The sequence below is a fragment of the Histoplasma capsulatum genome (assembly GCF_000150115.1).
Source record: "Histoplasma capsulatum G186AR genomic scaffold supercont2.15, whole genome shotgun sequence".
NCBI lineage: Eukaryota > Fungi > Ascomycota > Eurotiomycetes > Onygenales > Ajellomycetaceae > Histoplasma > Histoplasma capsulatum.
The window spans coordinates 638,214-663,603 of NW_025544815.1; the positions used below are offsets into that span (position 1 = coordinate 638,214).

Genomic DNA, 25,390 nt, shown 5'->3' on the forward strand with positions numbered 1-25,390 from the left:
TTCTGAGCAACTTTTATTCATTTTTCGATTTCCCTTCCCGTCGGACATTGTGCTTCCCCTCAACTTACTCTCCCTTGGCAAATAATATAATCCAGCCACTTGCAGTAAGGAAACCATGACCAAAAATAACAAAACACGGCAAAAAAAAAAAGGGAAAAAATACAGATACCGCTTTTCGTTCCCTTTCACCGCGGGAGCACGGTCACCGTCACGACGCGACCTCTCCCTTGACGCCATCCCCAATACCCACCCCAACCCCGATCTCAACATCCGGCAACCCATCGAACCGCATCCTTTTCGAGGGAGAATCCGCCTCCGCATTCACGTTCACATTACCGTTATTCACACCCGCACCGACATTGGCATGATTACCAGAGGATTCGCCGTGGTTCCCCAAGAACGCTGCCTCCTCATGCTGATGCTTCCGCATCCCTAGTCCCGCGACGGCAATGCGATTCAATGCGCTGACCTCCGCCTGGTCGCCTGCGCTGGCCCCACCACCGCCACCGGTGGTCGTAGCGGCGTTCCCTGCAGTGACTCCGGCAGTGGTCGAGGAATTGATGGCGGGTGCAGGGGGGTCATTCCGCGGTTGCGACAGGTCGATGTTTCCCGGAAGCTCGGGGACTTCGTTCTGCGAGTCGATGAGGCGCGATTGGAGAGAGATGATATACTCGCGCAGCTGGTAGTTTTCGGCCTGGATAGCTTTGTAATTTTCGACGAGGATTTCATAGTCTTTTACTTGTTCTTCGAGTTTGCGGATGTAGCCTTCTTTGCGTTGGCGGAAGGCTCTCTGTGTGGATATTGGCATGACGTGTCAGTGGTCGCGTCGGGAATTTTTGTCAAGAGCATGATATATACTATAGGGGAGGGTGGGGAATGAGACCACATACCTGAGCAGCCCGGTTCTGCGCGGCACGTTTGGAGGTGGATAATTCGCGTTTGCCGTAGGTTTTGCGCCCGTCGGCGTGGTCTTCCATGGGGAGATCAGGGGCATGTCCCTGGGCTGTGGTCGCCACTGTAGTTGGTGGCGAATGGATCATCGCGGAAGCTCCAGCAATTGCTGGGTCGATGGTGATGTTGGCTGTATTGGCGCTATTGGTATTGTTTGGGTCGCGCACCGAGGCGGCTGATGCGCCGGGCGTTGGACGGGGCGGAGGAGGGGCGTGGTGAGCGTGAGTGTGAGGGTGGGGGTGGGATTGATGGAGATGCTGCGCCTGAGCAGCCAGGAGCTGGTCGTGGAGGACTATATGATATCAGTGAGTGACAGCGTACTTGGAGGTAGATATGGATCTACACGTAGGAATTAGGATAGAATCTCACCCTGATCGGCATGGTCCTGTTGAGGGCAATTGAATTAATAAAACGGTTCTCATAATATTGTAAAAGGTGCAAGGGAAGGGAAGCGAGAGAACTCCCACCTGGACTTGGTTTTTGAGGTCTTGCATTTGGGGATGAGGCGCTGGAGCTAGCGCGTGCTGCGAGCTCATAATCTACCTGAGATGAGATAGCTCGAGATGCGCTTGGATGGGAAACTTGGTGGCGAATGGATGATGGGAAGATGAGTAAGGAGTTATTTAATCGGCGGCGGGGAGTAGTCAGCAGCAACGGGGTCACGGTGAAGTAGAGGAATGGCTCTGCCCCTTGTCGCTGTCGTGGACTTTGTCAGTCGGCGAGTGGCAATCACAGGATCCTAAAGGCCGAAGAAGGGAATAACGCGATATCTGAACATCAAACCCTCGCTGTCGCTCTCGTTGAAGCCTCGAGATTTTGCAAGTTATAGATGGAGAAGAAGAAACTGGATCAGTCAGCAGCGGATGAATCATGGATTATTAAGGGCGGGCCCGATCGAGATCTTGGCGCTTACTCAGCAGTAAGAGCCTGACAAATCCACTGGTCGAGATTCCCGAGCCTCCGCGAGAGTATCACGGATCATAGAAAGGGACAGCAAAGGACAATGAGGAGGACCCGGAGTTAGAACTCGGATCTCCCGGAGAGTACACCATCGCACGTCTGTTAGTCAGATAGGATTGGTGTTCGACCGGGAATATATGGATGCGGTTTAAGTCTACGCCGAGTTAGGCTAGAAATATAGCCGAAAGAGTAGCCAGAGGGCAACGAAACTCGTGGTAACACGATCTTTTCTGATAGTTCGCAACTATCGCTGGGTGTTCTATACCCTTACAGATGTAGTTATATTATATCTATTACATATTCTAACTAGAGCATGAGCAATGATGGGCTTTATTTCCGGCGACTTTCTCATCTTCTTCTCCTACCAACGCTGCGTAGCATTTCCTAGCTGTAATTAAAAGGTGTTGGCGCGGGTCCCGATCTGGGAAGTCTGAGATTGGATGCGGTACTCCGTAGTTGGTCCGTCCCCTCTCTCTCTCTCGCCCCGCGGTAACATAACTGAGCTGCTTTTCAAGGCGACTGACATCCAAATCCAAATCCAAGTCAACTTCCTCGAAAGGGTTTGGCCCAGTCTAGATCAATGGGATGACTCAGCTGACTAAGATAAAGAGTTGGTGGCTAATACGAACCAAGTGCGCCACTCCAGCGAAGGCCAAGCATGTTGGCGCAGCGGAAGCGCGCCGGGCTCATAACCCGGAGGACCTTGGATCGAAACCAAGACATGCTAACGAAGACGGAGTTTTTTTTATGGTTACACTGGAGAACGAACAATAAGACTATTTGACCGGGAACTGGACCGCGGGATATATGTATGTATCTATCTTAATTTTTTTTATCCTCCACGGATATTGAATGGAATTGGATTTCTCCGTTTTTAGATTGTGCGTGGAATCGAAATCGTCATTGGCAGCTAACCGAGATGCGTGAAGGTACATGTTACTTCAGGGGGAAAAGGGGGGCAAGCGGGAATCAAACGGCAGGGGAAAAATTAGGGCAAACCCTGTAACGAAAGGGGAACATATCGAAGCATTGCAAAGACAGATCGATACATACCAATGTTTCTGCCGCATGTTGCTATCAGTTATCAGTGATAAAATGATGATGATAAAAACAAAAGAAAACAAAACCCAACCGGCACACCATTCACCCTCCGAGATTACGCTTCTGCTCTCAACCACACCTTCAGTTCCAACAACTATACTATTGCGCCTTCTTCTCCTCTTTCCCTGTGCTCAACTCTGCATCAATGATCCCCTCGCCAACAACACTCGCCTCCCACGCCCCTCGCTGTCGGCCCCAGAACACATCTGCCGCTGATGAGTCGTGCTGGCTCATCCGTCGCGCATCCTCCTCGAGCGATTCCCGTGTGATCCTCGTCTCCTCTGGCCCCCCGCAGTGAGAACCCTGTGCCTTCTCCTCCCGCCTCTCCCGCGCCAGCGTTGCGTCGAAATACTGTTTGCGCACTAGATACCGCGCCAAACGCTCCTGGCGCGTTGCCGGTGTCTCGATTTTTGATATCCCCACCTGCACCACCAGCCGCATGACGAGGTATATATGCTCCGCGAAAAATATGACAAGCAGCAACACCCACCCGGTGATCTGCGAGGGACTGCCGTCCGGCCCCACGCCGTCGTTGGAGAATAGATACACCAGAGCCGCGTTCGTGATGCTGCCCAGCCATGCGAGGAACTCGATCGACTGCACCCAGGACCCGATGCTGTCGGACCGCAAGGGGACGGGCCGCCGGCACTCGAGACAGATCTTGACGAAGTCGGAGCGCAGCTCGATCCAGTTATTTACCAGGAAGGAGAGCGGCACGAGCGGCCAGACGACGGAGAAGAGAGAGAGGTAGCCGAATTGAACGCACATTTCGCGGAAGTCGGCGGTGACGTCGTATTCGGTGAGCGTTGCCTCGTCGCGGACCCGGGCGAGGAAGTCGGATTCGCCGGGTGCGTCTTCTGGTATAGCAGCCGTTCCAGGCCCAGGGGTGGACGAGCCACTGTTCTTTTTGGATTTGGCATTTTCTTCCGTGTATTTTTGGTACTTCCGGGTGAGCTTGCGTTTGGCATACGGAAGGACGATCTCGAGGCCCTGGTTAACTATCTGAGCCGTGACGGTGAAATAAATAACCTGCTTGCGTAGTCGGGATGGGTTGATTTGGAAGGGGGTTGCGGACGTTTGTAGCTGGTTTTTCTCCGAAGTTTTTGCGAATGGGTTCCTGGTTAGATTGAATAAGTCGAGGTACGGCACTATTACCTTTCCGAATGGCACGTAGACGAAGGCAGTAAGGAAAACCGGGAGGTAGGATGTGATAAAATTGAGAACGAAGATTTTGTGAGTTAGCGCTAGGTCATAGCTGTCCTGCGTTTCATAGTTTTCGTAATCGGTAAGTCGTTTGGCGATACTGGTTAAAACGGCGGAGATCGTCGGGACAAATAGAGAGAGCAAAATCGTGGGAATGAACACCAAGTATGACTTGAAGGGCCCTGTGTAAACCTCAGAAATGAAGATCTCAATCGCAAAACAAGTGGCTATCAGAGTGCCCAATGCAAGAACTGCGGCAATCGCAAACGGCGCCTGCAAAAGCTGCCTGCCCAACCGCGTGGTTGACGGGAACACAAACGACTCCTCGCCAGTTGCGGGATCAATAGATTTTGAAAGGTACTTAAACTCCCGTCGTTTCGTGTGGATTTCGGAAACGTTTTTCACCTGCCAGCGAATCCGCAGGTCGCGTTCCTGCCGCTTCCACATTTCAGTAAACACGACGCATGACAAACAGTTCACGATTGCATAAACGATTGAGAAATTGCCCAGTAGGACCCAGCACGCAACACCAAAGCTTGCGGGGAAGATGAGAAATGAGAAATACGACTGCAGGAAGGCGAAGTAGAAGCCGATCTTTTCACCATGGTGGTTCCGGATCTGGTCAAGGTCATCCGCGGTGAGGAATGTTTTGCTCGTCCAGGCTTTTATCCAGGTCTTGTTGAGGAGCTTGTCATGCAGCGGGAAGATTGAGTCTACATTATCCCACTCGCCTTGCTTGGGAGTGATTCCTGCACCACCCTCGCTGGAGGGTGCAGTGATCATATTGTAGACTATGAGGAGTCGTTCTGCATCAGTCTCGGGGATACATGAGCCTTTCGCATCGGGATCTGGTTGCGAATTGCGCACGCCATGCAGCCAGTCTCGTACCCTATATGCGGGCAAGTTAAAAATAGAAATAAAATAAATAAACAAGAGATAAGTTTTTTAAAAAAGAACAAAAGAAGAAGAAATGACAAAGAGTGAATGAATCGATTGGCACATGTGAACGGAGCGTACCTGGATCGATACAGAGCTTTGCCCAAGTATTTTTCCTGCGCCTTTACAAAGATGAGAAGGCTCTGGTCTATCCCTGGGCGTACCTCTGTCTGCAGCCCCACATCCGAGAGAGCACGGATGAGCTTCTTGAACTGCTCCTTCGCCTCATTTTTATCTACACCCTGTCAGCTATGGAATTCTCAGTTCTACGGACTGGAAATATCAGCACGAACCAATGCTGGAGAAGCGGTAAAGGACAACATAATCCACCTCAAAATTCTCCGCCAAAGTGTTTTGATGGGTGATGTCAGCACCCATGGCTAGCAACTACTGGGGGCTAGCGTATAAGGCACAGCGATCCGGCTACTGAGGGAAGTTCATAGCAGGGGGTATATTTGTCGTGGGAAATAGCTGTTATCCGCTGATGGTTAGTGGATAGCTGGACGTCGAAGCTCTGCCAACAAATTCCCCAGTTTCGAGCTTAGCGCCGTGACAAGGCTCCAGATCGCCAGCTACGTCATAGGCGCATCCGATGGAGCTAGCCCAGTATGGACGGGGTTAGGGCTACGGGGAGTTGAGCCCTATCAAAGGGGTCCGAGTGAAGAACTGAACAGCTGGAAAAACGAGTAACCTGTACCTGACCCTGACCTAGACACCAAGTTCCGCTCTGTGGGCTAGCTACCGAATCCCAAGGGCGGTTGCCCTTCGACTGGTAACAGTAGCCGTAAATCAGCGTCGCCAGGGAGCAGTGACCTTGGAAATTAAATGTACTAGATCAGAAGGTGATGGACATGGAGAAAACCAGGGGGTATTTACAAGAAAGAATCTATATACTTGCTTCAGAGGGAACTCCAAAACACTCCAGAAGAGCACCCCGAAAATTATTCTAACCGCGCCATAGGTTGAGCTTCAGGCAACTATGCAAGCAATCGCCTATTTGAAACATCAATCAACTATTCGCCCAAGGACCTATCCGCCGCCGCCAGCTTCGTCAGCGCCTCCCCATCCACCATCATCTTCATCCACTCCTCCATCCCCTTCGCCCCTACACTCTCGCTCTTATAGAACTTGATGCTCGGCTCGTTCCATCGCAGCACACTCCACTCCAATCGCTTCCCGCCAACCTTGCATACCTCTGCAGCCAACCGCCGCAGCAGAGCAAGACCGTACCCTTTGCCCCGCTGTTCTGGCTGCACGAATAGGTCTTCGAGATAGATCCCCGGTGCCGAGCGCCAGGTCGAGTAGTTGTAGAAAAACATGGCCATGCCGGCAGGCGACGGGGTAGGGTCAGTGGGGCTGGCTGGAGGGCTGACGAGGAGGGTGTAAGTGCCTGAGCATTTGGGAGGGGAGGAAGGGAAGGAGAGAGTTGCGAGGAGGGAGTCGACGGTTGCTTCGACTTCGTGCGAGGCGTTTTCGTAGGCGGCGAGCCCTTGGATGAATTGCAGGATTGTGGGGATGTCTGGGTTTGTTGGATGAGAAGTTAGGAGGGATCCAATTGGCTTTCATGAACATGTTTCATGTATTAAGGGATTTGTTTGGGCTCACCCTCCTCAGTCGCAAACCTGATAACGGGTTGGTCGGCCATCGGGATTGACGCTGGTCCGCGGAGGGAGACACGGCGATAGCAATTCGGACTTGTCGTTGTAGTATTGAGTGGGAAAAACAAAGATACAATTTCTCTCAACTTGATAGTAGGGATATATCTCCGCAGTAAAATATTTTTGTTTTAGTTCCTTTCTTTTCTTAGCCTAAGCTAAGGGTGAAAGGCAGACATTCCCCGCATTAGTAAGCCAGGGGAAACCGAGCCATGTAAAACATCCGATGCACACCTCAGGTATACTTAGTAGTGTCCGGTATGGCTTTAAATAACCTCGTCTCTGAAACCGTACCGCTTGCGCGTCGAAACTCTCCAACTCTCCAACCCACCGACTTAGATCCAAATTAGCAAAAGGGACGAATAGGATAATTTTGAGCCGTTTCAAATTCATCTGCAAAGCTCTCACCCTTGATGAGGCTGTTGATCGAGCTTCTGTTGAGAAGTTGCGTTGATGTGTCCAAAACCCTGAGGACGAATCAAGGACCGAGACGAAGTGATCGACCATTGTGCGACAGTTGAAGTGAAAGATAACTGACATGAGGCTGAACAACATCGAAATCGTGATGCTACAGTCGCCGAAAAGAGAGGGAATAGAATCGAGCGTGTCTGTAGCCATTTCCACACAGTTTATCTCCATTTCAGTGTCCCGGGGAGCAGCCTGCCGAGAATCCATTAGCTCTGAATGGCATCATGGGTCTCCGGACCTAGGACCTATATTTCAGTGTAAAGAATAGAAAAAAGAAAAGCAAGGAAAAGGAAAGGAAGTGGTGGCGTACGGACATTTTCCAACATGCTTGGATGCGAAGGTCTCCATTACTGGCAACTTTGAAACAAACAGTGAAATTCCTGGCCAGCACCAGTGCTTAGTCTCGCTGCTGCCGCCGAATAACACGCATACCGCGAGCCTAGTTGATTAAACTGGGGGGTGAAGATGAGACAGCCCAGAAAATGTTACCCCACCGTCGGGATCCATGAATGCGGACGTCGGTTGACGAATAAACGAGAAATCCTTGCCCCACCTATTAAGCCGCTTCGGGGATTTATGTTTTGGCGCGCAAGAGGAGCAACGTCACATATAGATTTGGTGTTATGGCAAAACCTAGAGGTCGATATGGGCAAATCATACTAGCATATAAGATCAACTCTGGGTCTCTATCTGTCTTCATCTGGATCGCATCCGTGAGACCGGGGGGAATCACTCGCACCGATCAAAGCTGGTAATGCAAAGTCTAGGAAAGTTGGACAATTTTATAATGCTGCGGGTGGTGGGGACAAGAATAACATCAACTGCGGTTATCATTCCGACTTGAACGGGCATCACCGCCTACCGGAACAACTTGAGAGAGGGGTGGATCAGGCTTTATTTGGTTACGGCACTTGCACCAACGTTTCAATGATAATCCCTCTCTCCAAGAGACAGTCAAGAATTTGGCTGCATTAGCAAAAAGGCATTTTCTATTTTTAATTCGCAGTTGGCGTGCTAGTCAACAAAAGTAGACATCCGGACCCTCCACCGGACTTCCACCGGATTTCCGGAAGGGGACTTTTGTTCACAAGAACTCTTCACCAAACTGCTTCCGATCAAAAACCGGTCGTGGACTTACGGCGACTAGAGATGTATATATATATCTCGCAGTTTTATTAATACATTCAACATCCAACGAGTAGTCAAATGTTTCGTACTACTTTTATATATGTTGTATATTTATATCCCCCCAGTGCTAGTCAAACTCTAGTTAAAATCTAATAACTAATATAGCCAACAGTGATCGACTGCTCTGCTTCCCCACGTTCGCTAACTCACTACGAATCAGTGGTATTTTCAATGCAATATCAAACAAGTGGTGCATAGTCACTACTGCATAGAAGTTCCATGGAAGAGTGATAGCCGACTCGGTAAAGAGATCGAGTCAGCCAACCACAGCCGCTAATCCATATAGGGCCTGGCTCCTCTTTAAGCTTTCTTCGGTCTCGGCAAAGGGTCCTTTTGAGGCTAAAGCTTGGCGTTGTTTTGAGCCCCATCAGCCTCAGCCGAGACCATTTTAGTGCGACAATTGCATCCTTCCATCCTTCACCCCTTTCCTGCTGTGGGCCCTATGGGTGCTCCGTCAAGTCCTAGCCTCTACCTAACCCCCTTAATCCGACCTCCATTCCCCCCTCCCCTAACCCTATGCTTCTGCTGTGAGTGTGTGAATGTTTTATTAGACGGGGTGTTGTCAGTTGAGCATGGCTCCTCCAATGCTTCAACCGCAACGAACTTTGAACCGAGTCAGGGCCTCAGAATTTATTGGCAAAAATCCCAACCAGGGCCCTTCAAGGTGCTCTTTGAATCCCCGTTCAGATACTCCTATTTTTTTGAACCGAGTCAGCAGCATCCCCGTCCGTCGTAGCGCGGTCAACCGAGTTACGCGACGCTTGGTCGAGCCGTTCCCCGGCTTGGTTCATCTCGGCGAGTTTCCAGGGTGCGCCTGGTTCTGCACGTTCGTGAGTTCGCAAGCTTTGAAACTTCAACCGAGTTCGCAACCATACATAGTATAAATAGCAAGCTTATCCCTGCCATGAGAGCTACCCTTGCTATGACGGCCAGTCATGTCTCCGCCTTTAAATAACTGCAGAACTTACTTGGCAAGGGGAATCAACGCCATTCATGACCGGGATTCGTTGACAGAAAGCTGCCGTTTCAGCACCTCAAAGACCCGTTCTCAGTATAGACGAAACGTATTTCCAACCCCTGTCTGTTTATGTCCGACACTGGCTACAAAACGGCTGGTATTCGGCAAATGGATGTTAACCCCTGATCCTCCCGGCTATTTTCCCAAGAGGTAGATGCCGCAGTGAGTTGAGTTTTGTTTAACTCTGAAAAAATGTATGCCGTGTCTGGAAGAAGAATAATCTAAAATGTCTTCTGTAGGCTTTGACCTTGACCTCTAGTGAAGACTATTACAGCTCGTTGTCCTCCATTGAAGAATTCGTCTAAACTTTTCGCAGCGAAAGATCTTCTGCCACATCTGACCTCTCACCAGATGATGTCTCAAAAGGCAAATTAGCTGTGAGAATTGGCTTTTGTGACAATCTCTCGGTTTGCCGGCCAACGCAGCTGTAATCAAAGAAAATGATGGGTGATGGCTGTTTGGGTACATTGTGGATACTGGATTTCCGCAATGATGACTCTCAAACTTATCCATCGGAGATATTTTCAAACGAAATATTCCGCCAGACAGTCAACCAACCCTACCACAAGGTAGAGAGGTATGTGGCTGCTTCGACCTTAGTGGCTCACCAGAAATAAACACCGGCTATACTCCTCTTTTTATAGATCGAACATTGCATGATAGCTAGCCAACACCTACCTTTTCAGTGGCCACCCCCTGTATCCAGCAAACCATGCCTTACCGGATATTCCACGTCAGAGAAGCACTGTCCAGCGGTCTGGATTTACTGCCGCACTCTCGCAGCTCTATTAAATGGTTCTTCTGCTGCTCCTCTTGATCTCGCAACACTTCTAATCGTTTTCGATCATGAATCGCCCACTGTCCTTACCTCCTTTTCTTCTGGCTTATTATATTGCCGATTCTATTCTCCCGTGAGAGTCAACGCCACCATCATGAAAGACACGCAGCTTCAGTCGCTGGAGAAGGAGCTTCAGGGATCTGATGAAGACTTGACAATTTTCGGTGACTCTGAACTTGCAGAGTCGTTTGATGCGGACATCCTTGGTCAGTGTGATGCCTGGCTTCCTCCTTTACTGCTACCAAACTGACATGCTGGCTCTTAATTAGCCACAATGGGATATAAACAGGAACTTGAACGTCGTTACTCCTCTCTTCAGATCTTTTCGATTGCATTTAGCATCATGGGCCTTTTGCCATCAATCGCAGCCACATTACCTCTCTCACTCCCTGCTGGGCCTGTGGGTATGGTTTGGGTGCGTCCCAGAAAAAGTATCTCACGAATGAATATTCCTTGGCTAACGATTTTGTTCTGTCGTTTTCCAGGGCTGGTTTATTGCGTGTGGCTTCATTTTTGTTGTTGGACTTGCAATAGTAAGTGTGCTCGTGTGCTCTACGCTTCATCGTACTGCGAATACCCATCTTCAAACCGATTATAACTTCCCCTTCAGTCTGACCTTGCATCATCGCTCCCCACATCTGGTGGTTTATACTGGTGGACGCACTATTTCGCACCGGAGAAGTTTAGAAGACCATTGAGCTTTCTCGTCGGATATAGCAATGCGATTGGACTTATTGGGGGAACATGTTCAGTCGACTGTATGAATACTATCTACCAGCTCAACCTCCTGTATATTTGGCTTCCACTGACCTGGTGTCAGATGGATTCGCTCTGATGCTCTTGTCTATCCCCTCCATTGTCTCCGATGGTAAATGGACCGCCTCTGCACCCGTAGTATATGGGGTTTTTGCAGGATGTGTAATCGCCCATGCAATTGTGGCTACCTTTGCTTCCAAATACATGAACAAGATTCAAATGGCTGTCATTGTGGGTAATGTCACAATGGCCATAGCTACAATAGTTGCATTGCCAGTTGGTAAATCCAGATCCGCAAAAGGGTTGAACTCTGCAAGCTATGTCTTTACCCACCAGGAAAATCATACAGCGTGGCCAGCCGGCTGGGCCTTCATGCTTGCTTGGTTATCTCCGATCTGGACCATTGGGGGTATCGATTCATGTGTTCATATGAGTGAAGAGGCGAAGAATGCCTCAAAAGCGGTTCCTCGAGGCATTCTGGGATCCATTTCTGGATGCTGGCTCTTGGGGTTCATCACGGTTTGCGTGATTGCCCTTTCAATGGATCCAAACGTCGAAGCTTTGATACGCAGTCCTTTGGGGCAGCCGATGGCTCAGGTTTGTTCCACCGGCAATTGATAACGTACTATCTGTTGCTGATCCATTGTAAATAGATCTATTATGATGCTCTAGGAAAGAGCGGGGCTGTCGGCTTCATGGTGTTCATGGCGTGTCTTCAGTACTGCATGGGTTTGAGCTTGGTATGGCATGCGGTCCAAACGACGAAAATCTCATCGCTAATATATATCTATAGCTTGTCGCTGCGTCACGGCAAAGTTGGGCGTTCTCCCGAGACGGCGGACTTCCCTTTTCCAGCTTCTTCAGAGTGCTTGGGACGCGAATTCATTATCGCTCCCAGCCAATACGAACAGTCTGGGGCTGCGCATTCTCAGCGATGATCCTCGGCCTCATTTGTTTAGTCAACACTACCGCTGCCAAAGCCCTGTTTTCGTTAGGTCCTTCAGGAAATGCTGTGGCATGGGCTATACCTATTTTCTCCCGCATTGTTTGGGGAAAACATAAATTCAAGCCCGGTTCGTTTTATACGGGGGAACTTTACAGCAGGCCAATTGCAATTGTGGCACTTCTATACCTGATATTTGAAATTTCACTCTGCATGTTCCCCTTACGAGGACCATCTCCGACCCGTAAGCTGGCCATTACCTTCATTAATTTCTTTCTTAGTTTCTCCCTCCCCTCCCCCCCCTTTTTTGTTTTTATGCTTGAGGCATCTGAGTCTGACGCTCGAATTCAATAGCAAAATTGATGAATTACACTGTCGCTGTCAATGGAACGGTTTGGGGAAGTTGCCTGTTGTATTATTTCCTCTCCGCGAGGAAATGGTTTACTGGGCCAAAAACAACTTGGAATAAAGAAGCTCATCATCCGCAGGAATAAATCCAATAGAAAGGCGTTGAGTGGCAAGGGCATAGAAACTAATAGGCGTAAATTCCTACTGCACATATTTGGTTTGGTTTGGTTCTTTTCTTTTTTTTAAATCTATCTATCTAGCTAGCCAGCTATTTTTTTTAAATTTTCATTTATTTTTTTCATTTATTTATTTTATTTTGTTATCATGTGTTGGCATCCCTATCGCTCGCTCATTATACATACTTTTTTTTTTATTTTTTTTATTTTATTTTTTTTCATACAACAATATTATTACAAGCCATTGTTAGAAATATAGGGGAAATGCATCATCGCGGGCTTCCGCAGCAGATATTTACCATGAATGGCCGATATCATCCTGGAAGAAAACTCAAAATTAAAACCAAAAGCTCAGCCTTAATCTCCAGTCGAATGGATTGCACGCTCAATTCGGTATTGGATGGAGATATGGAGATAATCTAGGTTACTCTTGTCTCAGAGCTCTGTCAACAAAGGTCCACGCTAGTAGCCAACCCTGGTCCAATCCCGCCATCATACCATCAGAATGCGAAACTCCAGCACCCGAGGGAATGAATAGTTAAGTTACGGCCCCACATAAACGTCCCGTCCGCCACAGCGGGCGGGTGTCGATGTTTGAATAACGCAAGATGGACCTCGGAATTGTTGACGAGCTACGGAGGAGTGGTGTCGTAAGCCCCTTATTTGTCGAGCAACCCATGTGTGTACATACTCCTATTGCAGCAAACCCGACCCTGGTGGTTTTAGCCTTCCAGGCAAATGGAAATACATGGCCATTTCCTTTCGTTCTCGGTCTGATAAAACTTCGTTCGTTCAGCTGAGGTTCTCATGCTTGACCTGACAAATCGATTGCGATCACTGCTCATTTTACTCCGTGGGTAACTTAACTATGAATCTTGGATCCCCTGCATGTCCATTCCGACACACCCCTGCACAGGGTGGGGATCCCTGCTTCAGTCACAGCACGGGAGGTCAGTATTTGCAGGCCTGGAAACGGCATGATTGCTGAAGGAAGTAGCATTTCTGAACAACCTGAACAGACATAACCTTATTTGTCCCTCACATATTGTGCAGTGTGCAGAGAGCTAAAAGCGTCTCTGCTTCTCCTTAGCGACGTTTAATGGCCCAACCGTATGAAAAGCCAAAGAGGGTTAGGTTAGACTGGCGGAAATTGCAACAGAAGTATGAATTATGACCGGAGTGGGAGCTTCATGCCAAAACAGAGATGCGCGCGTGGGAAGGGCTCTGTGATGGCACCCCGGAAAAGTCCCGTCTTCATTGAATGCATGTAAATTGATTCGTCTAAACAAATTACTATATCTTATAGAAGAAAATTAAAAGAGGCTGTATCAAAATAGTACAACTAGCAATACGTCCAGCGCTGAGAGCTTAAAGGAATCAAAGAGGGCAAAAATGAAAAAACCCTGCCGCATAAGATCCGGGTCCAGCCATTGAAGAAGATCGACAAGGTAGTGAGAAAAGGGTGGACGAAAGCCTGGCAAAAAATGAAGAAAGTAACAGGAAGGAGTTCAAGTATAAGTTCTCTCACGTTTGACGGGACTTGGTGTTTTGGGATGATCGCCTTCCCCTGTCTCGGAAGCAGAATGAAGAGCAAGCTGCCTCGGCTGCCAGTCATCCTGCATTTTATTCGGTTTTCGATGGGTTATATTGACATCCTGACTAAACAGATGGCTAAATGTGGGATCGTAATAATGACCATGTCCGAATGACGGATGTTGGGAGGAATAGGGGATGTGCGACTGCTGTTGGTGAATTGGTTGGGATGGGTAGGGCATGTATGGATGAGACATCGGAGAGGGGGGATTGTTTGATTTGTTGCGAAAAAAAGAAAAGGTCAAATTCGAAACGGCGAAACATGAAGCTATCGAAGCGACAAAGAAAAACTGCGCACTCTCAGTTAGCAAAAGCAGCAGGTAACTGGTAGCGGGACAAAAAATGTTACTGACCATAGTTTTAAAACTAATTGGCTCTATAAAACCGTTGAAGATTTCTGCCAGAGTCTGTGCAGAGACTTTAGCTCTTCCCACTTTGGCAGGGTCGCGGTTCATGCATCTCTCCCAGTTCTCGCATATTGCTTCCAGTGCAGGTAATCTCCGCCCGTCCTCGCCACCGCACCGGTTTTCCATATAGTTCTTCGCGCAAACAGCCATATCAGCAAGAATATCGGCGGAGACCTTCTCACTCTCCCGGTCGACGTCTGCCTGAATCGCAAGCAGGAATGTGACAATGATGTAAAGCGTCAAGAAAGTGAGGACAAGGTTGAATATAAATTGAGCGTAGTATGAAAGAATGCGAGGTATGTGGGGATGTGATTCAAGGAAAGTGAAGAGGCGAGAAAAGAACGCAAACTCAAGTCCCTGAGAGGCTTGCGGGCCGTTTTGTGGGGCCGTCTCGACATTTGCGCTGCGGGTGCGTTCGTCGCTGTCGCTGTCGTCTCTGGTCTTTTGTCGCTTCCGATTGATTTCACGGTCGCGACGTCGCTTTTTATGGACTCTCGTAACAAGGACGTTTGAGTATTTGGTCTTCGGGATCTCACCCCGCCCGGGGCTGGGTGCGAACCGTCCGAAGAAATTAAAAAGAGAATTCCTTCTGTCTGCCTTTCCTATCTTTTCCGGGGTCTCATCGTTATCCGCGTTCTCTGGAGACGAAATATTTTCTGGATCGGATGAAAAGTCGATGTCTGCCTTCTGACGCGGGGTCATAAATGGAGAGTTGCGAGGTATGGTGGAGGACTGAGCGGGCGGTTGGGAGAAAAGGAAAGACTGAGAGGACGGCTCACGCAGGGCCGGGGTCGACGATTTTGCAGGTGAATCGAAAATGCTATAGGGACCTTCAGTAGCGCCAAGCAAATGCAGTTAGTGGAAGAGAAAATACGCGCAAATCCGAAGGTATATTGACATGAATTAACTCACGTTTCTTGTCCTTGTTTCGATTTTGGTGCTCCAATGCCAGCTGGTAGAACGGGGATTTGGTTTCTCCAGGAGCACGGTTCTGCCATTCAAAGTCCATAGGTGTTTCATGTATTCGTCTATCCATCGTGGTTGACCTCAAAGGCAGAGAGACGATTGTTGGGGCCTGGTGGTTGATAAAGTGATTGTCGTCTGGAGATCACAAACGAAAGGATTTGATGCCGAAAGCTTGTTGATGGCTGGCCCGACAACCGATATTTGTGCATTGCCTAGTCGGGCCTAGCGTCGGAGCGCAAGGAGTTGTGCTGAGTCAACACGCAACAAAGCAAATGCGCAGGAAACTCCTAACTCCTAACTATATGAAAGAAAATCTTGTTAGGTGGCCTTTCTGTGCTACACTATTTTTAATCGCAGGTGTAACTTATGTTGTGGACGTGCTTATAACGACTTGAACATACTTGTATCAGACGTTAGGGGCCAGATGAAGTATATTTTCCGTAATCTATCTGCAATTCCAAGATGCTCGAAAGGCACAAATCCCAACAACATGACCAACATCACCCTACGACTTTGCTCATTAGATCTTCAGGCCACTGGAGCTGGTCGATATGCAATTGGTCTTCGGGCCAATGTTATATCCTAATCCTGCTATCCCCCTTGGAAACTGTAACACTGGTTTCGCAATCTGAATTACTTTTCCAAAACACTCGGACTCTCCTTGAAGAACTCGGCTTCAAAAAGCTTCATTACAGCATTGGGTTTTAACATGTTAAGAAAAGTTGTGAGCGTGTAGCTCATATTATAGTAATGGTGGAACGCTTCTTTCCAGTTTTCATTCCACAGCTTCTCCCCCGCTACTTGCGAATATGTCCTAGAGGAATTATGCTAGCAATTGGGAATAATAGTTCAACGAGGTTCGATGGCTTGAGGATTGCGTATTAGCAAGCCTTTTCAAAGATCATTTAGCCTTGGGTTTCAAAGGAAGTAACACCCATCTCAGAATACAAACCTCCTTTTTCTGAGCCCCAGAACTTCACAATCCCTTGAAATACCAGTGCTGAGTACAGGCTAGCCTCGAGTTCGAGAAAACTGGCGTCACGGGCTGGCTCATCGTTCCCCATCTCGCGTCCAAAGCCTACCGATATCCCACAGTACTTAGAATGTGGGTTAATGGTGAAAGTGAAAGCACTGAGTAACTCAAAGAAGAATTATATACAAACAGCATCAAGGATCGGCTGCCCGTCAGTTCTGATCGTCCAAGGACTATTCAGACCACAGCTTTTTTCCCTCGCGTAGTGAACCCTTTGTTCGGTCTGTGCACGGATTTATTATATCCTGCATGCCAAGGCCCCATTTATCAAGGGTGCCGGGGTGATATCCCTGAACAATGATATCCGCGCCTCGTATACAAAGATCGCACAGTTTCTTGGTCCTCCGGCTTCCTAAACTCGAGGCATGCGTTCCGCTTGCCCCAGTTCAGACCGCAACGGAGCGAAGAGTAGTCAGGTAGATGCGAGCGAATCACTCCCATTACGCTCCTTGCCCAGCTAGTCCTCATCTAAATTGTAGGGGCACTAATTCCCCGGGTTACATCAAGGACTTTCAGCCCTGCTAGCGGCCCCCGAGTTGGGATTTCCAGCCACCCTGCTGGTGGCCGCGTAGAGGTTTGGGTGATAATGTATGGAGTACCTCAGGCAAACCGACACGAGCTTTGGATTTCCCATTTTTCTCTCTTATTATTAGAAAATCGTCCCTGCCTGCCGACAAACGTCCAAAATATGCTGCTCTAACCGATCCGAGTCAATACAGGAGATTTTGTCCATAGATGGCTTCATTGTGGCTTCAAGTGTGGCTTCCTCTATATCGTGCGGAAGGACATCAGTATCCAAACTCCCTAAATGCAAGCTAGTGCATTGGTGTACCTGTCAGTCACAGAGGTGGAAAAGACCTGGAGGCCTTCGCCTTGCAGATGTTCGCGCAAGCCGATCTATAAACCGTAGCGTGCTGTCGATGCGGGAAATAGTTTTCGGCGTTCGCATTGATGCTTTAGAAGCTAAATTCGCGGCAATTTCTCACCATTTGGCCTAATCATCCAGAGGAGTGACAAGATGGTAAAAAGGCTCGTATGTGTCCCACAGGACCCCGTGGATCTTGGTAAGCGGTATATTCGAAAAAACATAGTAGGATGAGGGAGCTGCTCGGCGTTCAAAATGGTGTAGTTGGGGTGATGTCCGTCCCTCGCCATACTTGTAAGTTAGAAGCACATTCAGTAGAGTACCTTCAAGTGATTTCAACGCGGACACGCTCTCCGCAAAATGTCAGTTGATCGGAAAACTTGGGTCATAGCACCATCGAAGTGAATCTCCGATCCATATTCTTGGATATTAGTGCGCCATTCTTTCTGTTCTCATTTTGAAGAATGTCATCAGGAAACGCTTTCCATGCCTCGCAGAACCATATATATATATATACTTTCCCAAATCTCCATATCAAAAAATGAGCCCTTATTCTCCACAATTATCATAAACGAACTGGATCCTGCGGAGTCCCAAAGAGTCTTGCTTGGCCTGAAGTTCGCGCCAAATTCCACGTAGAAGTAAGTGGATGTGTTGGGTAAAATGGTAACCCCTTCATGTGCAGGCGACCTATAAAATATCTATTTTCAGAAAACTTCCTTGGGTTTCTTCCAAGGGGGTGGGTAAGTCAGGGTCAGGTCGTTTCATTCTCAATACGGACCTTGAGGCTGATCGCCATGACCAAGAGAGTTGATAGAAACAGATAGCAACTCTGGTCTTCATCCGAGGCCCACTGTGGATCTAACCAACTCTGGTTTGGTGGCCTCGCTAGTGATCCATGGACGTCGACGTCGACCCGGGAGGTTTCCGTATCTTGTCGAGGCTGCTCTCCAGAACCCGCCCCCACCTCGAACAAGGAGTCGAGGAGAAAGCCGAAAACAGAGAAAAGAGAAGGAAATTGACATACATCATAGACCGAGTGCAACCTCTGCGCTTAGCCTCTTTTGCTGAGGTCCCTTTTCAAGGGCCAGGGATGGCATCGCCGGCGAAAAGTGCTCCAGAAGAACAACCGGTGGCTCGGGTACCCTCCGTTGCTGGCAAGAACAAGACTCGGGCCAAACAGTCCTGTATTCCCTGCAGGACTCGCAAGGTCAAGGTGGGAGGACACGACAGAATCTCACGTCCAGCGCGAAACCCAGCTGATCCGGTGGAATACTACACAGTGCGATCGAATAAAACCATGTCACTCCTGCTGTGTCCGCGGGCTTCCTTCCGAGTGTGAATATGTTGCGAGCAATGAAGATCGATTCCTCATCACCCAGGCTGACGCCGTTGCGAGCCTGAGAAAAGAGGTTGGGATGCTCAAACAACAGCTGGCAGCTCTTGGCCATGTTCCCCGCTCAGAGCTTGATGCAGCAGACAAAGACCTCAGTCAGACCTCAAAAAAGCCATCTCTGAAGAGGCCTCAACCGTCCCCTTCTGACCACGAACACTCGCTGGCCAATTCTGTCCCGTACGAAAAACATGCGACCTTAATGAGAATATTCGAAACTATCGCTACTGCACCTGAAGATATTGTCGCCAAGACAGTTGCCCAGATCAGAAAAGGCACTTTGCTGGATGACAGTTCCGCACCTCTATCGTGCTCATCGAAACATCCCTTCTCTTATGTGGAATCTCAATCATCCTCCCCAGAATCTTCGTTTAGTGATCCTCAAAGCGGAGGTATGTGCTTGCCCTGAACCTATAGCTAGAATCCTGCCAGCAATTACTTTTCATGGCTGATGCCAATAGCCTGCAGCGCAAGTAGATGACGAAGAATATAGACAATTCAAAAAGCACAATCCCGGACTAAAACGTGAATCCGTCGACAGAGCCTCTACTGGTGAGTTCTCAACGAGCCATCCACCGAATACCCCCGGCTCCCTAGTAGTGCGTAGGAAATCAGAGTGCGGGGACGCTTGTTTAAATACGCTAAATACACCCGAGAGCAACAAGGCTACGAATGGTAGTCAGCCTTCTCACGAATCTGAAGTTCCTAGTCAAGGTATGACAATCTGCTAAATTGATTGCGACACGTTGTTGCTCACAGTCTCCCAAAAGGACACCATGCTTCGCAAAACCGGGGACGGAACGAATGTTCTATCATGACGACTGTTTCTCCGAAAAATTTCTTGATGGAAGGTTTTCTTAACCACTTCCTAGATGATTTCAGCCCTAACGTCGACGGCAAAACCATCGGAACGTCCCAAACCATTCGCGCCGCTGCTGGCATTAGAATGTTTTCCCCGGTTCTCTCCGATGCCTTTAAAGCGGTTGCCCTGACTTACTTTGGCCACGAGGTCGCTGACCAACGAATCGAACGGACAGGGTCACAAATCCATGTTTCTGTGCTACGGAAATTGCAGGAAGCTATTAACAATATGCACCAGAGCAATTCCCAGGGTATTCTACTAACGGTCTGCCTTCTCATGTGTTTCGAAGTATGGATTTCCTTTCTTTCCCTATTTCCTTCATGATCATTTTCACCTGTCTCTTAACATATGAACACGTTGGACAGACTTTTCGGCGCACGACAAGCGAGTCTCTGGTGAGTCATGCCTACGGCGCGCTGAAACTTCTAGAGTACCGAGGTCCGCAGAGCCATATGTTCGGGCTAGACCATTATTGCTTCGCAGAACTTCGACCGTACTGGGTAAGTTGCGGACGTTTGTGTTTACAGCCGCTTTCCTTATATAGAGTGGCCAATTAAACTATATATAGGTAGCTATAACCCTAATCATCCGAAAACCGACATTTCTTGCCAAAGAAGAATGGAAAACTATACCTTTCTCAGCAGGTTCGTCCTCAAAGGACATGATGCACCATCTTCTAGATCAAGTGGTGGACATTCCTTCATACCTCGCGCAATTCGACCGGTTTATGGAGGGCATTAATTCAGGCTGCCTAAGTAACTCTGAAGTAGCAGCTACTCAAAGGATGTTATGGTCCTGGGTCAGCGATCTTGATCAGAGGTTACGCCAATGGAAGAAAGATTGGTTTGATTCAGTACCCTCCCGCCAACCCACCGAGGTGACAAAGCAAGGCGACGACCCATTTCCGGTATTTCGCTGCCGCGACCCTACCACAATGGATCTAATCACACCGACAACATTCGTGTATCCAGACCTACGGATCGCCCACACGATCTGCGTGTACTACGCGTCACACCTCGTCCTTTCGGCATCTGATACAAGACCGTCGGCCTCCCTGCAACCCAGCCAACAATACGAGTTCGCATGTAACATTTGCCGTAGCATGGAGTACTTCATACGCAAGGCCCCAGGCAACCTCGTTAACCGGATGGCGTTTCCTTTACGTGTTGCCTTCGACGTGGTGATGGAGTCCAGCGTGGAACGACAATTCATCATCGACATATTTCGGTTGGTGAATGACCGGAACAAGCTCAAGCTCTGGGGCACCACAATCCCGGAAATATCGTCAAAGAACCGACTTCGATAACCACACCTACCAATTCTATGTTTCATATTTTCTGGCATGAAATAGCATGGCGTTTGGGGAGGCTGTCTTCTTGGGTAGGGGAGGAAGGGGAAGGGGTTATTCTTGTTATGGGTTATTGGGGTGGCGTTGATTTGCTCTCTTGGATTTGATTTTTATTTAGTCACTTGTTGTACCTTTCGTTGTATGTATCTGAACATGTAGATTAATTTATTCAGATGGATTTTCTTTTGACAAATAAAAAGTATGTTGAGTCTTCATTTTTTTGTTTTCTTTTAGGTAATTACATAGTTACGTGTTTGATAGGTGTAGGAACAAACCATGGGCTTTCTCTTCGAGCATAACTTACCCTTTCAAAAACGTCGATGACGTATGAGAATAGCTCACTACTACAAAATCCACAAATTTCAAACATGCTAACTCAACCGTTATTAAATCCTCATTTTTTCGACATCTCCCTTCGGATATGAATCAATGCATCAGTGAAGTAGAAAGCCAGGCACGAGCCAGGCCAGACATTAAGACATAAGATACTATAAGTTACACACCCCCGGCTGCGGTTGGCGCCGCACAGTTCCATGCCCAAGATATCATGCGGCTTGCGCCCGGCGAATGCACGCTGCCATTCGAAGTTGCAGCTTCAAACAACAAGGCATGCCAGCTAGTTAGTTGCACATGCTGTAATCTGTAACCAACTTACATGCTCGTAACGGTCGTGTAAATCCCCCGGCAGGCCTAGAGCGTGCGATCACTGCGCCGTCCCATGCCGAAACAGGCATGCCGGCAGCAGCAGCTGCTCGGGTTGCACAGTCATAAATTGGAGGGGAAACACAGGCCACTCACCAGCCGGCTCAAACAAAGGCAGCGAAATGCAGGGAAGGTCTGTTGTGCAGATGCGGATGGTTCTGGAGCTTTGCGTCTCTCCTATTTGTCCACGTGGATAACGAACGCCCTGTTGGAACGGGAGGTGGAAGATGAGCAGGTTAGAAGCTCTAGGAATCGAGGGGACACATGGATAGGTGGGTGACTCCGTTTGCATATATGCATGCATATTTGCTTGCGAATATGATATTTTCTGTTGTCTGGGGGACTGACAAGCTGTTTGAATTTTGCGATAACTGGCTCTTATGCCGTTGTAGAAAGACTGCTGCTGGTGATTGGCGGAAGGAAAGTGAGGCCTGTGTGGGAGTAGTGTTGGAAATCAAGTTTATGCGTGAAGTTCTAAGCAGGGCAATGCAGTGATTGAAGTTTTCAAAATCCCATTCTGTCAAACACAATCTTCCATTCTTCTAATAATGAAATTGGTGGTGAGGACGTTCTGATGCCAGTGAAAGAAAATAAAAGTATGGCAACAAAGGAAAAGAAAAGAAAAGAAAGAAAACCAAGTTACGTCCATACTATCATACAAGTTTCAAGTCCTCAAGAAGCACGTTGCGCCGCCGGATTGCTCCTCTCATGATGCTTGTCCAGTTCTAAAATAATCCCAGGCTCAGTTCCAATTCCATGCATGCGGGAGCTCGCTCGTCTATACCAGTAGTTAAATATTCCAAAAACAAAAAGTTCCAAATAAATAAAGGCGGAAAAGAAAACAATTAAATCCATCCTAAATAGGACTTCCGTGGCGAAAAACAAAAATGGGGACCCCCCGGTTGGCAGAGGGGGCTGGTTTCGTAGCTGCCATTAATAACGGAAACAGGAACAACACGCTAAGCAGCAAAAAGCCCAAAGAAGAACAAAGCAAAGGAGTCATCCAGTGAAGGCGAAATCAAAGAGCTACATGTGTGCAACCAACGTTACTAGGGCCGGCTCTCCTTCTCCTGTCAAGCTACACGTCCGCACGGCTAATGAACTCAAAATCGTCATCATCAGCCATGTATCCGTCGCCATGTCTACTTGAGGGCTCTTCGCTGCCGACAAACTCGTATTCGCGAGCCAGCTTCTCCGTCTCTTGCGTTTCGAACTTCTTCACGGCATTCGCGAGGGCGGTGCTGAGGATGTCACTCCCCTGGCTGGGGCCTGTGGGTGCATCGAAGGAGTAGAAGACATTCGGATCATTTGCAGCCTCGCAGTCATCGGGCGCGTTATCGGAATCGGCAGAGGAGTCTGAGTGGGTGTGGTCGTCGTATAATACTTGGTCGACGACGTAGCTGAAGTAGGCCCGTTTATCGGCAAACCTCTTGTTGATTTCCGTCTGGTTGAGGTCCCGAAGGGTCTTGCAAGCCCTGTAAGTTGGATTTCGTTAGTCAAGGGTTCGTTTAGACATTGTCGTCACAGGTAAAAGAGGATAGAGAGAAGCAGCTCTTTTATCTGTAGGGGGGGGGTTGAGACGGGCCTGGCTTACTTGCTGCTCTGAGATGGCATGGGACGGATCCGGGTATAGCCAGGATTCCGAATTTCGTGTCCCAGTGGAGTCAATTTGGGGTCTCGGAAACCTAAAGCCCACTTTTCGTTATGATCGCGAACACGTTTGGACTGGGTAGCAGCACGGCGAAGGTCAGATTCCGGAAGCGAGAAGACCTGAGAAGTCATGATGAGATCCGCGAGGGGAGAGTTCGATGTAGATGGCAGATAGATGGCGAAGTGTATGCGTAGAAACTCGTATAAAGTGGGTGCAGCAAACGACAGAACAAAGCAGGATATGATCAAGGATAAAAGAAGGATCTCAGATTCACCGGTGACTATGAGAATGTGTATAGAAGAAGTGTGAGTTCCGAGGCGCTAGTTCACCAGGAGGATTCAACAGTCGTGTTTTGAGAACAAACGAATGGTGACACAATGGTTTTAGTGCGCGTTATATGAAGCGAGGTACCAAGCAGGCGGATATTGAGAATAAAGAAACCAAGCAGGGAGGGGAAAAGAAAGCAGAGCCACCAGGGCAGAGGTATGTATATATATATATATATGATCTCGATGTAGGAGGAGGCAGATGCCCCAGATTTGATCACTGACGAACGCAAGTCACCCGACTGACATAAGCCGGGGAGTCACACAATTAGCACGACGCCAGTCCTATACAAGTCTAGTGCGTGGCGTGCCCTGGCGCTGGTGGCGGGTGCTGGTCCCTGGGCCGGTTTGTTGATGTCATCGCCGACGAAGATGCAAAGTGTCGGCTGCGGACTGGTGACTGGTGACTGTGTCGCGACAGTCAACTGTGTGGACGGCGTGAACTCTGTGGAGACATGGAATCCAAATAAACCTGAAGTTTTGGGGCGTGGACCCAAGTTTTAGGCGTCGAGACCCCCAAGGACCCCCCAAACTCTCTGGGCCTGGTTAACTGGTGTGTCAGCCTAATTCTCCAGATTTGTTCCACGTTCTATCATCCATCTCCCCTCTATACATGTATTTCATTCTTTGATTACAATGTAGCAGTACATGTGCTTTTTGGTGAAACTTCTTCAACCTGTAGTTGCCCAGCCTTGTCGTCCTGTCTGGAGGAAAAGCGAGATGACTCAACCCGGCCAGTGGCTGTGACTATCCCTCATCTGCTCCCCGCTGCAATCCTCTGCGCCGCGTCCGAAACCAACCGTGCCCATCTCTAATCTCCAATCTCGCAAAATCTCCCTGCCAAGCTAAACCTGGTGGAGCAGCATGGCGCTAGATTCTACTAGACTCCCTTGTCTAACTTCCGTGATGACTCCAGCAGATTGCGCTAGCCCACCTCCAGCGCCAAGGCGTTGATGGGTTCTCGCGTGTTCCAGTCATTCGCCAACAATCCAGGCTGAAGAATCATGCAATCTGCCTATCTTTGTCGAGCAGGCTGGTGAATAACCGACGTAGACGTGAATCATGAAACTGTTGTCACTGATCTTCTCTCACGTTCAACTCGCAAGCTCATTGGCGTTCTTCTTCCTGGGGATTAGGGTTAACCAAGAAAAAATAAAAATAAAAATAAAAACCAAAAAGAACACATGGCTGTCGTCATTTTCAAGCAAAATCAGGCCATCCCTCGGATTTATCCTGCTAAAGCTACCTTGTAACTCGCCAGACCATCTTCGTATGGGAATGTCCAAAGTCTGACGCCTGTTGCTGTGTCTTAATCCGAAAACGGGATTTTGTCATAAAAAGCAACGTAATTCAGACATGCCAGGATACAAATGAGGACCGTTAGTCTTGAGTTATTAATACCATCCATTCCAGACAGTCGGACATCTGTCTGTCGCGTCTGAGACAACTCCCGCATCATCCCCGTTTTCTTGTTTCCAGCGGGATTAACCACGGGCTTCCAAACGGCCCGGGAACAGCTCAAGTCGCCCAGCTCAACTTTGGAGGGCGTTGGGATTCCAGGCCCTCCGATTATCCCCCTTCATATCTACTCTTGACTGCCTCCTGCTTCCTCCGCTTCCTCGTCGGATGCATCACCAAGCTCCTCCCGAGGTAGTTGATCCGGGAACCATCCAAACCGGCCAAGTTCAACTGCATACTCGAAT

The 25,390-nt window shown here is 48.7% G+C and overlaps 8 protein-coding genes and 1 non-coding gene across 9 annotated transcripts; 5 read left to right on the forward strand and 4 right to left on the reverse strand.

Moving 5' to 3' along the window:
• Positions 1 to 189: 189 nt before the first annotated feature.
• On the reverse strand, positions 190 to 5,529 carry HCBG_08448 (uncharacterized protein; the record flags this gene model as incomplete). The annotated part of the gene is made up of 9 exons (XM_045435497.1): positions 190 to 790; positions 891 to 1,243; positions 1,321 to 1,336; positions 1,735 to 1,795; positions 2,281 to 2,483; positions 2,681 to 2,702; positions 3,113 to 5,104; positions 5,233 to 5,386; positions 5,445 to 5,529. The coding sequence occupies 9 exons, from the start codon at positions 5,527 to 5,529 to the stop codon at positions 209 to 211; spliced, it is 3,468 nt and encodes a 1,155-aa protein (XP_045283989.1).
• HCBG_11076 lies at positions 2,567 to 2,638 on the forward strand. The gene has a single exon. It is a non-coding gene; the product is annotated as a tRNA-Met (tRNA).
• A 472-nt stretch (positions 5,530 to 6,001) lies between the features above and the next one.
• Positions 6,002 to 6,869, reverse strand: HCBG_08449 (N-acetyltransferase ats1; the record flags this gene model as incomplete). Its single annotated transcript, XM_045435498.1, has 2 exons — positions 6,002 to 6,670; positions 6,757 to 6,869. 2 exons carry the CDS (start codon positions 6,794 to 6,796, stop codon positions 6,165 to 6,167), a joined length of 546 nt encoding a protein of 181 aa, XP_045283990.1.
• Positions 6,870 to 9,034: 2,165 nt separating this feature from the next.
• Positions 9,035 to 9,785, forward strand: HCBG_08450 (uncharacterized protein; the record flags this gene model as incomplete). The annotated part of the gene is made up of 3 exons (XM_045435499.1): positions 9,035 to 9,292; positions 9,493 to 9,513; positions 9,720 to 9,785. 3 exons carry the CDS (start codon positions 9,035 to 9,037, stop codon positions 9,783 to 9,785), a joined length of 345 nt encoding a protein of 114 aa, XP_045283991.1.
• A 627-nt stretch (positions 9,786 to 10,412) lies between these two features.
• HCBG_08451 (GABA-specific permease) lies at positions 10,413 to 12,511 on the forward strand (the record flags this gene model as incomplete). Its single annotated transcript, XM_045435500.1, has 7 exons — positions 10,413 to 10,524; positions 10,588 to 10,733; positions 10,929 to 11,076; positions 11,139 to 11,671; positions 11,728 to 11,814; positions 11,868 to 12,261; positions 12,372 to 12,511. 7 exons carry the CDS (start codon positions 10,413 to 10,415, stop codon positions 12,509 to 12,511), a joined length of 1,560 nt encoding a protein of 519 aa, XP_045283992.1.
• Positions 12,512 to 14,049: 1,538 nt separating this feature from the next.
• Positions 14,050 to 15,605, reverse strand: HCBG_08452 (nuclear membrane protein; the record flags this gene model as incomplete). The annotated part of the gene is made up of 3 exons (XM_045435501.1): positions 14,050 to 14,283; positions 14,488 to 15,371; positions 15,454 to 15,605. The coding sequence occupies 3 exons, from the start codon at positions 15,575 to 15,577 to the stop codon at positions 14,050 to 14,052; spliced, it is 1,242 nt and encodes a 413-aa protein (XP_045283993.1).
• Positions 15,606 to 18,303: 2,698 nt separating this feature from the next.
• On the forward strand, positions 18,304 to 21,222 carry HCBG_08453 (uncharacterized protein; the record flags this gene model as incomplete). The annotated part of the gene is made up of 6 exons (XM_045435502.1): positions 18,304 to 18,621; positions 18,689 to 19,190; positions 19,276 to 19,512; positions 19,569 to 19,948; positions 20,026 to 20,160; positions 20,229 to 21,222. The coding sequence occupies 6 exons, from the start codon at positions 18,304 to 18,306 to the stop codon at positions 20,964 to 20,966; spliced, it is 2,310 nt and encodes a 769-aa protein (XP_045283994.1).
• Positions 21,223 to 22,730: 1,508 nt separating this feature from the next.
• On the reverse strand, positions 22,731 to 23,803 carry HCBG_08454 (uncharacterized protein; the record flags this gene model as incomplete). The annotated part of the gene is made up of 2 exons (XM_045435503.1): positions 22,731 to 23,185; positions 23,305 to 23,803. The coding sequence occupies 2 exons, from the start codon at positions 23,490 to 23,492 to the stop codon at positions 22,789 to 22,791; spliced, it is 585 nt and encodes a 194-aa protein (XP_045283996.1).
• HCBG_08455 (uncharacterized protein) lies at positions 23,759 to 24,191 on the forward strand (the record flags this gene model as incomplete). Its single annotated transcript, XM_045435504.1, has 2 exons — positions 23,759 to 23,844; positions 23,960 to 24,191. 2 exons carry the CDS (start codon positions 23,759 to 23,761, stop codon positions 24,189 to 24,191), a joined length of 318 nt encoding a protein of 105 aa, XP_045283995.1.
• Positions 24,192 to 25,390: the final 1,199 nt, after the last annotated feature.